The sequence below is a fragment of the Rhinichthys klamathensis genome, unplaced genomic scaffold (assembly GCF_029890125.1).
Source record: "Rhinichthys klamathensis goyatoka isolate OS25496 unplaced genomic scaffold, OSU_Roscu_1.1 h1tg000020l_1, whole genome shotgun sequence".
Lineage (NCBI taxonomy): Eukaryota > Metazoa > Chordata > Actinopteri > Cypriniformes > Leuciscidae > Rhinichthys > Rhinichthys klamathensis.
In genome coordinates this window covers 2,330,492-2,345,887 of record NW_026606571.1, presented here as the reverse complement: position 1 = coordinate 2,345,887, position 15,396 = coordinate 2,330,492, and the positions used below count along the sequence as shown (strand labels likewise).

Genomic DNA, 15,396 nt, shown 5'->3' with positions numbered 1-15,396 from the left:
TAAATATGCAGCATTTTTCATTAACATTAACAAACTACCGGTATGTATGTTATTGCATAATTTAATTCTATTTCTATTCTATTAATCTATTTATAGTTCAATATTTATAATTTTATATTTTAATTATATATTAAAATATCTAAGTTTTACATTATTATTATTATTTTGTTTAGAATGTTTGCACAAACTCCAACTTTTATTTTGACACGCACTCATGACCTGGATATGACCATGTTGTAGATTGATGCGCGCTTCTGGTGCCGCATGACCTACTCCAGCGTGTGGGTTCTACTGAATAACACTACTATTAATATCCCGTTTTGCAATGGAGGCCTTAAACCAAATATTACTACAATACCCGCCATTTGTAGTTGGTGGTGTCGGAGCGACGGCGATTGCTGCAGGAGGAGCGCTGATCTATAGAATTGCAACCAGGTATTGTAACCCTGCCCATAAGATGTCGCTGGGCCTCCTTTAACACACGAGTTAGCTAGAGCTATAAACTACAGTGCACTTCATCGATTGCTTTTTACGATTCACTACAATTAACATGCACAGCAGCAGTATTTGCATATATCAGTTATGCAAAAATCGTGTGCTCGCGCGCAGCCATTGAGTGGCGCGCGCTGTACAACTAGCCCTAGAGATTTCGTTCTCGTCCTTAAAACAAACCAAAAATTACCGTTATATTAATAGATTCCACCAAAAATGTCATAAGTACTACGGTTATTGTTACTTCCGCAAAATAAGGATAAATTAACGTTCGAGCCTCTTCTCAGCTATCAAACTGTCAGAAACTGTAATGAGCTTTTGTTTGTAATACACAAATGCTCTGCTCTGATATTTAATGAATAAATCATATTTTGTCTAGACTATACCAAGGTATTCATTTACACCTTTAAATTATCTATGGAGCAGTAGGATATGTAAAGCTTCCCCTGAATTCGTATTCATTCAAATTTCTGCCATTTCATTCAAAAATATGCCATTGACTTGATGTTGATGATGTTATCATCACAGGCAGAGTTTGTCAATTTAATCAGGCCCTTATCAGCTCTAAAATTAGTCCACGAAAAATCAATTAAAATCAATCAAACTATAGTCATGGTCATGTTACTGTTAGATATTCAGTCTCAGGTCCTGCAACACTGATTGTGCTGTTAGATTTAAAGTTCAGGTTTTACATTATTTTCCAATGACTGTCTTACCTGTCCCATGAAAATGGATGCAACCAAAAACACTGAACTGCTGGACTACTATCAACAGGACATAAGCTGAATGATACAATTGACTTTTTCTTTTTTAAATGTATAAATCTCAGGGGAAGTGTGATTCATTAGACGAATACATTCTAAAATACTGTAGTTTGATTGGATACACAGCTTTTGATTTCAGCAAATAAAAATATATGGAAGCATTTTCTCTTCTCATTTATTTTAAGCTATTAATGGTTATATATTTACTTGCTTTTGCAGTTAGCGTTTTTACCCCCGCTCTCTGCAGAACAGACAGTAGTGGAAGAACCACTTGTTGTGGTCTGTCATGTTAATAGAATTACAGTTTTTTTCTGTTATTAATAAGGCATAGTAACTTGCAGCAGTTCTTCTAAATATGACCCTTTTTATTTTACAGGAAGAAGCCAAGTCATGTCCAAGTGAATTGTTGGTTCTGCAATCAGGACACAATTGTTCCCTATGGGAACAGAAACTGCTGGGATTGTCCATACTGCGACCAGTATAATGGCTTTCAGGAGGTATTGGCATTATGTTATGAGATTTATGAAATGCATAATTTTTTTATATGTATGTATATTTTTAATAACTGTTTTCCTTTTGAGGATACTTTAAAATTTAATTTATTGTGATTACTCCAGTTTTCAGCGTCATATGATCCGTCAGAAATCTGCTGATTTGATTCTAAAGAAACATTTCTTATTATTGTCATCAATCAGTGTTAAAAACAGTTGTGCTGCTTAATGTTTTTGTGGAAAAGATTTTTTTTTAAATCCAGTATTATTTGATGACTTGAAAGTTTTATTTACATTTATTTGAAATCTTAATAGAAATCTTTTGTCACATTATAAATGTCTTAACTGTCACATTTGAACAACTTAATACATTCTTGCTAAATTAAAGTATAGGGATGGGTGATATACCAGTAGTCACAATAAACAGGTAGAGATTTTGGACTATCGTCTTTATCGTGGTTATGCACATTGCCGTGCTCTAACGTTCAAGATTTTGAACATTATTTTTTTAATCCGTTTTAATTTTAAGATTTTAATCCGTTTAAGAGCAATAAGCAGCAAAACTAATTTCAATATATGAGAGATGGTTTCTGAGCACACACTCATAACGTGTGCACATAAACCCGCTGCTCATGCGAGTACTGAACTGAGTTCTTTTTGGCGCCTTATTGGGCTCGAGCGGTCAAAAACACACACTTTGTGTCAAAATCGGTCTTTTTCAGCATGGTTTTCATCCACATAAAATTCAATATGGTGTCTATCCTTACCAATGTCTATAAATGTACATTTAGTGTCAAGCAAGTGAGTCTTTGTTTTGCGCTTCTTTTTTGATCTGTAGAACGGGGACTACAACAAACCCATTCCTGCTCAATACATGGAACATCTCAACCATGGTGTTTCCGCCGGTGTCCCTGAGTCACCGAAGTCTCTGCATTGGGTCAATTGCCAGATGCTCCTGTGCAAGAAGTGTAACAACAACCAGACACTGAAGATTAAGCAGCTGGCCTCGTTCATCCCCAGGGATGATGTAGGTTTATAACTGACTCGTTTGATTTCTTCATTTCAAGACAACCAATGGTTAAAGCTCGTTGCTTAATTAAATGTGCTTTTTATGCAGGCAAAAATAATTCAATATGACATTCAATAGGCATCTAAACATTTTAATACTTTAAAGTCATATTTGTTTGAGCTGGAATAAGCATCTTAAATAGTTTTCATGTGGTATTATGTTTAAAGTCTGTTTTTATAATGTGAATAGCTTCAGCTCAAACAAGTAACATGTATGCAACCAGTAAAATTAAATGCCATATGTCCACCGTAATGGCAGGAAAACTATGATGAGGAGATTGAAGTTTATAAGCACCACCTCGAGCAGACCTACAAGTTGTGCCGGCCGTGCCAGACGGCAGTGGAGTACTACATCAAACACCAGAACCGACAGCTGCGGGCTCTGCTCTTCAACCACCAGCTCAGACGCAGTCGGGATGCTGATAAAGCCTTTATTAAGGTGGTGATCTCTATATATTTACATGGTTTCAAATCAAGCCATAGGACTTGACATGAACAATACAGGAAGATTTATGTTTTTACATCTCTCTGAAGTGTATCTTCGAGAATACTAGGAGCTTGATTAGGTGCCAGGAGCTTGACATGGAAAAATGCACTGAATTTAGATGTTGCTTAGATAAAACTGTAAAACCTGGTTTGCATTTGTAGCATGTATCAAGTTTGATTAATGATCAGTCTGTTTCTAGTGTTTTCTTAAAACGTAGATAAATGTGTGGAAGTGATTGCCAGAGATAAGGAAAGACCTGTTCTCTCTTGCTTCTTTTGTGTCCTGCTTTCTTTTTTTTTGTTACAGCTACTGTTGATTCACATTTCGTCTTTAGTCAGGCATGGCATGCAAGTACCAAGTGCTATTCCCATATCAAGTTTTTTTCTCTCTCTTTTGTACAGAACACTTACTCCCTGAGCACGCCGGCCTGGTTGCTCTTGCTCAGAATCCTTGCGTTTCTCGCCGGTGCCTTCCTTGTAGCTGTGGCTTTGTCTGGATCTGGAGATGTGGCCTCCTCTTTCACGCAGACCTTAACCGGAGTCGCCCCGCCTAAACCTGCTCTTCAAAACGACAGTGAAAGCAAGACTGATGAGGGCAAAAAGATGTGGGACGATCTGGTGGGTCTTCTTCCGGAACAGGCCGTGGAGAACGCTCGACTCATCTGGCAGTCCGGAAGTGACCATCAGATGGCCGTGGCCTCTATTGGTCTCCTAACTTGCATCACAGGGGTCTTAATGGCAGGACCTGTCAGGTGATTCAATTAAAAATATACATATTTGTTTTAAAAAAAAAAAATTATATATATATATATATGCGTGTATACAGGTCCTTCTCAAAAAATTAGCATATTGTGATGAAGTTCATTATTTTCCATAATGTAATGATAAAAATTAAACTTTCACATATTTTAGATTCATTGCACACCAACTGAAATATTTCAGGTCTTTTATTGTTTTAATACTGATGATTTTGGCATACAGCTCATGAAAACCCAAAATTCCTGTCTCAAAAAATTAGCATATCATGAAAAGGGTCTCTAAACAAGCTATTAACCTAATCATCTGAATCAACTAATTAACTCTAAACACCTGCAAAAGATTCCTGAGGCTTTTAAAAACTCCCAGCCTGTTTCATTACTCAAAACCGCAATCATGGGTAAGACTGCCGACCTGACTGCTGTCCAGAAGGCCATCATTGACACCCTCAAGCAAGAGGGTAAGACAGAAAGAAATTTCTGAACAAATAGGCTGTTCCCAGAGTGCTGTATCAAGGCACCTCAGTGGGAAGTCTGTGGGAAGTAAAAAGTGTGGCAAAAAACGCTGCACAACGAGAAGAGGTGACCGGACCCTGAGGAAGATTGTGGAGAAGGACCGATTCCAGACCTTGGGGGACCTGCGGAAGCAGTGGACTGAGTCTGGAGTAGAAACATCCAGAGCCACCGTGCACAGGTGTGTGCAGGAAATGGGCTACAGGTGCCGCATTCCCCAGGTCAAGCCACTTTTGAACCAGAAACAGCGGCAGAAGCGCCTGACCTGGGCTACAGAGAAGCAGCACTGGACTGTTGCTCAGTTTTGCATGTCATTCGGAAATCAAGGTGCCAGAGTCTGGAGGAAGACTGGGGAGAAGGAAATGCCAAAATGCCTGAAGTCCAGTGTCAAGTACCCACAGTCAGTGATGGTCTGGGGTGCCATGTCAGCTGCTGGTGTTGGTGCACTGTGTTTTATCAAGGGCAGGGTCAATGCAGCTAGCTATCAGGAGATTTTGGAGCACTTCATGCTTCCATCTGCTGAAAAACTTTATGGAGATGAAGATTTCATTTTTCAGCACGACCTGGCACCTGCTCACAGTGCCAAAACCACTGGTAAATGGTTTACTGACCATGGTATTACTGTGCTCAATTGGCCTGCCAACTCTCCTGACCTGAACCCCATAGAGAATCTGTGGGATATTGTGAAGAGAAAGTTGAGAGACGCAAGACCCAACACTCTGGATGAGCTTAAGGCCGCTATCGAAGCATCCTGGGCCTCCATAACACCTCAGCAGTGCCACAGGCTGATTGCCTCCATGCCACGCCGCATTGAAGCAGTCATTTCTGCAAAAGGATTCCCGACCAAGTATTGACTATTGAGTGCATAACTGAACATAATTATTTGAAGGTTGATTTTTTTTTTTTGTATTAAAAACACTTCTTTTATTGGTCGGATGAATTATGCTAATTTTTGGAGACAGGAATTTTGGGTTTTCATGAGCTGTATGCTAAAATCATCAGTATTAAAACAATAAAAGACCTGAAATATTTCAGTTGGTGTGCAATGAATCTAAAATATATGAAAGTTTAATTTTTATCATTACATTATGGAAAATAATGAACTTTATCACAATATGCTAATTTTTTGAGAAGGACCTGTATATATATGTATATATGTTTGTAAAATAATTATATATATACTTATATTTATTTTACTTGTTATCATTATGTATATACAGTATAGAATGTGGAATGAATAAATATATATATATATATATATATATATATATATATATATATATATATATATATATATTTTTTTTTTATTATTATTAACTTTAATGTATGAATAAATGTGTATGCGTGTGTATACTATAAAATGTATTATTAAATGTTATTTATGACTTTAGCTACAATTCTTAACTAAATTCTGTGTGTGTGTGTGTGTGTATATATATACACATATGTATGTATATGCAGTACACACACACAAATGTATACATATCATTATTATTATTTTTATTTTTTTAAAGGTTGAGGAGGATCGACGCTGTGGCATCTGTGCTTTGGCTCCTCGTCATATGTTTTTACCTGGCCGAGTGTTACCTCAAGACGGACATCCCTGACTGGTTGGAAACTGTCAAGTTTGGCATCACTTCTGTGTGTTGTCTGGTGGGATTCGCTGCCGCTGTGGCAACGCACAAATCCACGAGTCAAAGAAGAGCCAGAGGTCACAGGTCAGAGTCTGAGCAGTGACACTAAGCTAAGATATTTTATGGGACACTTTTGGGACATGTAGAAACAGGGGTTTGATTTTTCTCAGATTGTCCTTCCAACTGTCTTCAGTTTATACTAAAAAAACTAATACACTCAGTATAAACCTTCATGGCCTTTGAGACACTTGCTAAATAGGCCTTCAAAACTGTACTGATAGATAAAAGAAAATCTAGTCTGTGTGTTTGATTCTTGCTGTGGATGACCTTGCTCAAAGTACTAGAAAATGAGTTTATTGCCTTTTTTTGTAGTCTAGAGCATGACTTGCCCATAATTTGATAAAAAGGCAGAACATCACAATTTCAGACATTTTGCATTTGGTTTGAAATAACAGCTAAGGTTTCGGGTAGCTGGAAATGATAAAGACTAGTTCTATGAGTGAATGTTTTTTTTATGCATCTTGCTGTGTATAATGCTGTTATTGCATTATTCACCAAGAAATTGAAATGGTGCTTGAGGAATTGGGAATTTTTTCCACCCCATCTATACTGGGTACTAAACCCCTGATCCATTGCAGCATGGAAGTGGCTTAACATTTACGAAACATCATCTACAACTTAAAATGCCTTGCTGTGTCAACTATATAAAAAACTAAAACAAAGATACTGTATTATGCCAATACTGCTCAAATCTCATATTTGCAATCTCATAACAAATGCGATATTAGCAGAATTAAGTTTCTAACGTACAAACACGTTATACTTTAGCTCAAGTGCTTTCAGTTTTGATGTTAGGTTACAGCAGAACACATTTGAGAATAGTCTATGTCAAATATTTTTGCCTTGAGCCTCTCTTTGCGTAGATTCTACATTAACCTGAATGTCAAGTCATAAAGTCTGTCTCCACCACCAGTTTGTAATCATTACATCAATTTTTATTTTTTACAAATTTATTTTTAAAGACACAGAAAATTGGCTAACCAAGTACTTTGCATAGCACTATACTTATTATATTGTGAACATTATTACACTATACTGTAAAATGTAAAGAATGCACTACATTTTATTACCGTACATGGCATTTAGTTTGAATACTAACCACACTAAACCTCAGTAACATGTAGCCATCTCTTTTGAGTGTCTCTAACAAAAAGAGACACATTTTCAAAACTTTTACAGACAAAGCTTTATAGGGATTGTACTTTCTTGTAATTTTCTCTTAAGTATTGTACTTTTGCTGTATTCTAGAAACGTGTGACATCATGTGACAGTACGACCATAGATTGAATGTTTTTGTAGTTTTTAATCACTGTATTTCCCACGTAATTGTATGCATGTGGCATATGCTGTGAAGTTTGTTTTTGCTGTGATCGAAGTACTTACTAATGTGACTTAGACATTTACCGTCCGCAACTTTTCTGTTATTTAAATCAAGTCTGTTTTCAAGTGTACCTTGAGCTCATTTCCATTAGACGTGGATCAACTCGTACAAATCTTGTGGTACTCGTCCACTCCCAACATACTGTAAGTTCTCGACATGCTTGTAAGACAAGCTTTAATATTTAGAATTTTGTGTTACCAAAAGGTGACATGTGCCAATGCAAAGCTCCATTTAAAGGGATAGTTCACCCAAAAATGAAAATTGTCATCATTTACTCACCCTCATGTTGTTCCTGTTCCTTTGAACCTGTATGAATTTCTTCCTTCTGCTGAACACAAAAGAAGATATTTTGAAGAATGTCGGTAACCAAACAGTTGGTGGACCCTATTGACTTCCATGTTTTGGAGTTCAGCAGAAGAAAGAAATTTATACAGGGTTGGAACAACTTGAGGGTGAGTAAATGGTTTAGAATTTATGAAATTTATGTGAACTATCCCTTTAACTAGGTAACGTTTATGATAAAGTGATATGTTTGTGGCACATTTCTTATTTGACTGTAGACATCTGTATTCTTGAATATTTAGTTTGCTGTATCCTCATTATCATAGTTTTGCATGCCAAAGCCTGATGGTTGGTAAATACTAATAATAGTGTGTATTTCGACTTGACATTGATACAAGTATCTCAAAACCATATATAACATTTATTTACCACAGCAGGACATTGTATTTTTGAGAGTATACTCGATCCTTCATTGGCTACCTATTTTATTACCTGACAGTTTAGATTGTCCGGTAATATGATGTCTGTCTCCAAAATTTCATGTGATTTAAAATGTGAGTAAATAAGTTATATTTAACACTGAGGATTTATTGTGGTAGGACCTGTCAAGGTGAAATCACAGATCTGTGCATGTTGTATCAGAAGGCGCATAGTGATGACAGAGAGAGATTGGAAATGGCCAATTTTTATATTGGTATCCTCTCAAATCCAGTTTCTTACTAAAGTAACTCAAATCTCAAATGGACCTGAATCTGTTTTGGCCTCTGACCACTACAAATCTAAACTGAATCTGAGGTGGTGTGTTTGGAACTTTTTGATTCTTCATTGTTCGCAGGCTCAATAGTTGTCTGATTTTGAGGAACGTCCTAATGAAATATGTTTTTGGCATTGCTGTGCGGTTTCTGGTATGTCATCAACACCTGATTAGTGGTTTCTTGTGATTTTGACCAAGAATGACCCCAAAGATATAATGTGAAATGAAAAACTGCATTGTTAAATAGTGTGAAACTGTTTGCGTCCAGACACTTAAGCTCAGATTTGTTGTAATAATGTTTTGGAGTATTGTGCTTTGATTAAAGCAGCATGTTGGAGCAATCGCTGTATTATAATTGAGTTGTATTGCCCTTTTTATACTTGTATTATTTAAAACACTATTACGAAGTGAAATAAAACACTTATAAAATTTGAACTGTGTTTGACATTTCTTCAAAACTATTTAGATTTTAGATTAACTTGACGATCGTTTGAGGTGGAAGCTGTTGTGCTTTTATAAATCAGTGAATCATAACCAAGAAATCTGTGTGACAGCGTCAAGATGGACTGAGACATTACTGATGTATGAAATCATATGTTTTGCAGATATGCTAGCTTAAATTGCATGTTTTGTTTATATTTACTTTTATTATCTGCATTGAAATCTTTACTTCACTGAAATCTACATAGTCTGTAGTTGATTCAAATTGGGAGCCATGATAAGATCTGCCATTTATACAGTATCTGCATACATTTTCATATTTTCTGTATCTTCAGGCTTTTGGAAATCTATTTTCTGCAGTTACTTTCTTTAAGTGAAACAGAATACAGTCTTCCACCATAATAGTAACTGAAGACTTGATTGCTTTATAAAACTCAGTGATGGAGCAATTCTGCTCTGTCTGTTGCAGGTATCTGTCTGGCAGTTCTCCTGAGCCGCACTACAGTAATCACTGTCCCCTGCTGTCTGCACCTGTGTCTGGATCCTCTACCTTCATCCCAACGCCTCCCCCCAACCTGTCACAGCTGCTCATCCGCCAACAAAGCCACAGAACGCGCAAAGCCTCTCCCTCCTCGCTGCCTAGGCGGCTGAACAGGGCCCTCTCTCTGGGAACTATCCCCTCCCTCGCACGAGCAGGTGAGTTAGACATACGATAAATGCTAATTGTCACTTTTTTTACTTATCGTTACAACATAAAAATTCTGTTAATGTCATATGTATATATTTTATATATTCACACACACAAACACACATATATATATTTATTTATTTATTTATTTATTAATTAGGGCTGTCCATAGATTAAAATGTTCAATTATGATTAATCGCACCCTTTTATGCACACCAAAGTCACATGAAAACAAAAAAAAAAACATTTTTTTTTTAAATTCAGTGTATAGTATATGTGTACAGTGCAACAGCTTTTTGTTCACTTGTTTACTTATTAGACAACTGAAGTTGCAATACCGAACAGAACATGGATATGCGAAGAAAAAAAAAAACCTTAACCAACCACATTGACTTGATTGCATATCTACCTACTACAGTAAATGTATCCAATTCAGAATTACTAAACGCATGACAAATCAAAACATTCTGAATGTGTGTGGAAACAACGTACTGTAATGTGTCTGTGCACAGATACAATGTGCGATCAGTGCATCGGGAGCACACATACACAGTTTGTTTGCGCATCAATATAACAAACTCGTTCATGATTTTGTACGACTCATGTACGTCACCGCAATCATCTTTACCTTTAATTACAATCCGCATCCATCACAACTTTACTTGCTAGATACTGGTTTGCTTTATGCAGCCGAGAAACATAGTTTGCATGTCATCTCACCATACAGCGGTGGGATGATTTGAGGTTCTGTTCAGTCTGTATTTCACACAGCACGATGCGTGAGGGCTCGCGCTCTTCAGAAACAATCACAGAATATGACAGAGCTTGTGTTTTAAAGTGAAACACACTGAAATGAATCATTTACTGAAAACGCAATGTGAGTCTCTATTCTCTCTGCCATCTTTGATGTAATCAGCATATATATATATATATATATACACATACTTATGTATTTTTATAGTATTTTACTTTTTAATTATTTTTTATATTTATTAACCATGCATATAGCGCCCTTTGCTGATATAAATATTCAAATTTATATTGAAAAATGAATTTTCTGTATATAATATAAAAAAGGTGTCCTCTCCATGTAATGTAGAACAATTTTGTTTGTGAAGATGAGAGTTGTGCTGGTAGTAAGAGGCCCCAGGTGCTGTTTTGTGGAACTAGTGCAGAGGTGCATGATGGGAAAGATGTGGGTCACTGACTGATGTGAATACATGGTAAAAGGAACTCTGCTCACTCTTCACCCCAGACGGTGCCGCACCTAGCTGGGGAATTTTGCCAACTGCCAAAGAAAATTAAAGTGCGATTGAGAAATAAGTCTGTACGGTGTCTCTGGCTACCTGCATGTTACTGGGATTTTCCCATCACAGATGGGTTTCGAGTTACAGGAAGTGACTTCTTTACATTGTTTTATTAACAGCTGGTCTGTTTAATCTTGTTATGCCATTACATTTAAAAGAATAGTGAACCTATAAATGAAATGTCATTATTTACTCACCGTCATTTGGTTCTAAAACTGTATGCTGTTATTTTTTCAGGTGAAGACTTTTTCTTTATGCAATGACATATACTGACCACAGGTCCGAGTTGTGTGAGGAACATTATTCACTTATAATGCCCTCTGCTTCAGCTCTTGCATCAAATTTGATGCAGAACAATATTGTACGGGAAATCATCTTTAAAAATTAACCTTTTATGAAAATAAAACAGCCGGTTTGTAGTGAAATTAGTAATTAATAACAGAAATGTTTGGATGAAGAATAATATATATTTTTTGTTGCCGCCTTTTTGATTATGTATTTTTTTTTTAAAATACTGAATTGATGTACAGTTTTGACTTTGCATAACCTAACAAAATTGCAGAGACAACAGCTTGGTTTACCATAGCTTTTAACTTTGACCTATCGGTAAACGGGACTTTGTAATACGCACAGGCTTTCAAAGCCTGGGATCAGATGATGTCGGGAGTGGTGTTTAAATGACTGTTGTGAGACGGTAGAAGAATCGTGGTTTGTTTCATGTGTGGATCTTCAGACGAGACCAGATGAGATGGCAAACGTCAGCCTCCTGTAATCAGATGCAGCGGCTCGCAGGTGTGATTAAAAAAGGGCCAGAGCTTGATCTTTATGCTCGGGATTTAATCACACACACTTGTCTGAGAAATCTCATTGCATCATTTAGAGGTGGGAATTGAAATCGAATCTGTTCATTTATCAACAGCTAACAAAAGTATGTTTAATTCTTATTTAAGAAATATCAGAGTCTAGTGAGATGTCACACAGCTCGTTTTAACAGAATCATTAGCGTATCACTCATCTCCCCGTCACATTTCTACAGGAGTTCTTGAAAAGGCTCTTGTGTGAGCAGGGCCTTTACCTGCTCCATCATGCAGCTTCACCCATCTGCTCTGTGATGTTCAGTGGTGGTGGAGCTCTTCTCTATGGCTGCAGCTGTGTTGGCTCCACATATGGAGACATTCCTGGAATGACAGTAGTAGGAGAGCGTTAAATGACCCTACTTTACTGTTCGATGCTTGTGTTGTATCATGAAAAATTGCTTGGAATTTCTGTCAGCCTTTTTGTGGGCCGGCCACCTTGCTTTGACATTGAAAAAGTAGCCATGGAAGGAATGTTAGAAAAAAAACTAAATTTGTACTACTTTAAAAAAAACAACAACAACAACTTTCATTTAGCAAGAATGCATTAGATTGATCAAAAGTTACAGTAAAGACATTTGTAATGTTATAAAAAGATTTCTATTTCAAATAAATGCTGTTCTTTTGAAATTTCTATTCATCAAAGAATCCTGAAAAAAGTTTTTAAAAAATCACAAAAAAATTAAGCAGCACAACTGTTTACAACATTAATAAATAACAAGAAAAATCGTACTGACCCCAATGCTAATGTATGCAATTTTTTTGTACAATAACGGTTATTGGTTCAAACTGTATATTTAGTTGTACATGCTTTGTTTTTACACTTACATTACCCTTTCCAACATCTAATGCTCACTTAAACTTTAAAAAAAGGTTTATTTAACACTTAAATGCAATCTTTAGCAAATACATTTTTCATACTTTATATTACATTATAGTTTTGTGATGCCTAAATCAACCTCTAGCATGTAAAATTGATTTTAGTTTTTGGTGTTATTTTAAATGTATTTTAAAAAAAATACAGCATTGAATTATAATATCTGCCTTTTGTCAGTTATCAGCAATAACATGCAAATAATGAATGGCTTATTGGTATAGGACAGAATTTTTACTTGGAAATCCATAACAGTAACTGAACACTGTTTTTTTCAGGTTGTGTTATACCAATGTGTGTGTGTGTTGTGTTTTTATTTATATATATATATCAGAAAACTAATTTGGGTAGTTGTGTATATATATTATGTAAAATCTTGTTTTGCTTATTTTACTTGTAGATTCGGGTTTCCTGTTTAGTGGAAGTAGACCATCTTTACAGTGTAAAGACTCGCCACCTTCAGGTAACTCAAAAGAAGTGAAGCAATGCTTTCATACATCTTTTTGACTTAAAATCAGATAAATCATATATGATAAATTCATTGATAATTTAATCTTTTCAATAGACTACTACTCTCTAAAATCTGGAAGCCGACCTGCCTCTCCTGGACCGTCCCCGACCCCCTCCGTGGCAGGCTCCGTCACTTCCACCTCCAGCTCCGCCAGGCAGCGCCGGCCGCTCATCAGCCCGGCCAGACTCAACATCAGTGGGCAAAAGCTGCAGCTCTTTTCCTCTCCTCTGGAGCCTTTCAGTTTGGCCTCACCACCTCCCTGTCTTTCAGAGCAAAGCCACATGCACAGCAGAGGATTCTTGCCTGATGTTCCTCACTTCCATTCACAGAATCATGGTATTGGACACATTTGGATATATATTTTTTAAATCTAGATTAAAGTCCTTAATGTAGAAAGAGAGATTCAGTGTGTTTCTGTTGACCATTTGAGCTGAAAGATATAATACAGTGGACCTTAAAGTCACCAAGAAATTAAAATTGAGATATTTTTTATGTAATATTGCAATATTGATTATAAATGATTTATTCGTGAACATCATTTTTTAATTTACATGCCATTGTAATTCAATCAAAATAAGTTTGAGTAGCCATTTTACTTGGATATACGTCATGGCAGGGAAGAAAAGTCTATCGTGACTTCTTTTTTATGCCGATTTTAAAATTAAAACAAAACATTTATTTACATTTTTTATTAACATTTATGTTTTTTGAAAAGTGTCTTTTTTTCAACTTTTTTTTTCTTCTTACGTGTCTGAATGTTTTATCGGAGCCACTGTATGTGAACCTGTTATTGCTGTTATTAAGGAACATTCTTCAGTCTATTTTTTTAATACAAGTATTACTTAAAAATGATATTAATTGTACTGATAACAACTGAAGTAATTATTTTAAAACCCTTGTATGATTCGTTAGTTGGCTTTGTGGGCAAACCTTTGTTTATATGACTGTTCTTAAAATTCTTGAACTTTTGATATTGATATAGATATGATTTTGTTGGGGATTCAGGTTCACTGATCGATGAGGGCAGTGTGTTTGAGCATGTGGAGAAGCGAATGGACAGTTCCTCTTCATCTTCAAACTGCCATGTAGACACGACCACAGGAAATGAAACCGAGAGCAAGTCTGGATGGAAGGGTAAGAATAGGAATTTTGTCAATAGCAGTGTTTAAACTAATTTGGTTACTCTGTTCTGCATAGTTATTTGTTTTTTTGTGTGTTTTTCCACAGTTTTTTTGGGCCTGACGCTTTGGCCTGGTCTACTGTTTGCCAGCCTGACCATTAACCTAACCTTCATAAGCATCTATCTCTATTACAATTGGAGATGAGACTATAGATCAGACTTCAGGAGTTTAGTGTCAAACTGAGACGTACACTGGTCTTTGTCACCTGTGTTCTTTACAGGAAATAAGTGGATAATGTTTCTCTTGGGTGACAACTACAACTTTATTCTTGCTGCTCAACATTAGCAGAAATACAAAAGGATTGTTTCCTGGCGCACATAAATGAGAAGACCGTATTCTCTAAACTTCTCTGTTAAATACACAACAGCTGAAATTCTACTTTATGCCGCAAAGTATGATGTGAGCTTTGTGAAAACATGTTTTTTGAGCATGTTCAATCATTTGTTTGTGTTTTTAAACACTGGATGTGTATCAGAATGAATGATTGTGCCATTTCGTTTAACAGAATGATGTTTGTTGGGCATGTGACATCTTTATTAAAGTCATTTGGCTTCTTTGCCATATTGCTGTACATTAACTGTTTCTGTTTATCCTATTTCCTCAAAGGATAATGCTGTCATATCATTATCAAAATGATGTGATATTACAAGGTGCAATATGTTTGTGTTGATCTACTTGTCAACAATGTGACACTGAAATATTGTGTTTAGCAAATGTCTGTTACTGTGTCCATTGAGCCTCTGCCTCTGTTTTATGATTGACTCATAATGTCAAGGGAAATAGGATAACGTGGATAATTTGTACATAAGATAAAGGTGTGTCAATTTCCAGATTGAAATAAATCTCCCTTGTAATTGTCA

General features: G+C 36.2%; 1 protein-coding gene across 1 annotated transcript; it reads left to right on the top strand.

Moving 5' to 3' along the window:
* The first annotated feature begins 218 nt into the window (after window positions 1-218).
* Window positions 219-15,396, top strand: tmem201 (transmembrane protein 201). Its single transcript, XM_056239629.1, has 11 exons — window positions 219-435; window positions 1,633-1,753; window positions 2,586-2,774; window positions 3,075-3,254; window positions 3,704-4,053; window positions 6,084-6,287; window positions 9,591-9,817; window positions 13,245-13,307; window positions 13,410-13,691; window positions 14,361-14,489; window positions 14,583-15,396. Exons 1-11 carry the CDS (start codon window positions 326-328, stop codon window positions 14,678-14,680), a joined length of 1,953 nt encoding a protein of 650 aa, XP_056095604.1. The 5' UTR covers window positions 219-325; the 3' UTR covers window positions 14,681-15,396.

Excerpts from the sequence above, each read along its gene's own strand:
- tmem201 (XM_056239629.1), top strand. The coding sequence starts at position 326 with ATGGAGGCCTTAAACCAAATATTACTACAATACCCGCCATTTGTAGTT. Across the intron at positions 4,054-6,083 it reads TTAATGGCAGGACCTGTCAG|GTTGAGGAGGATCGACGCTG; the intron begins GTGATTCAATTA and ends ATTTTTTTAAAG. Across the intron at positions 6,288-9,590 it reads AGAAGAGCCAGAGGTCACAG|GTATCTGTCTGGCAGTTCTC; the intron begins GTCAGAGTCTGA and ends TGTCTGTTGCAG.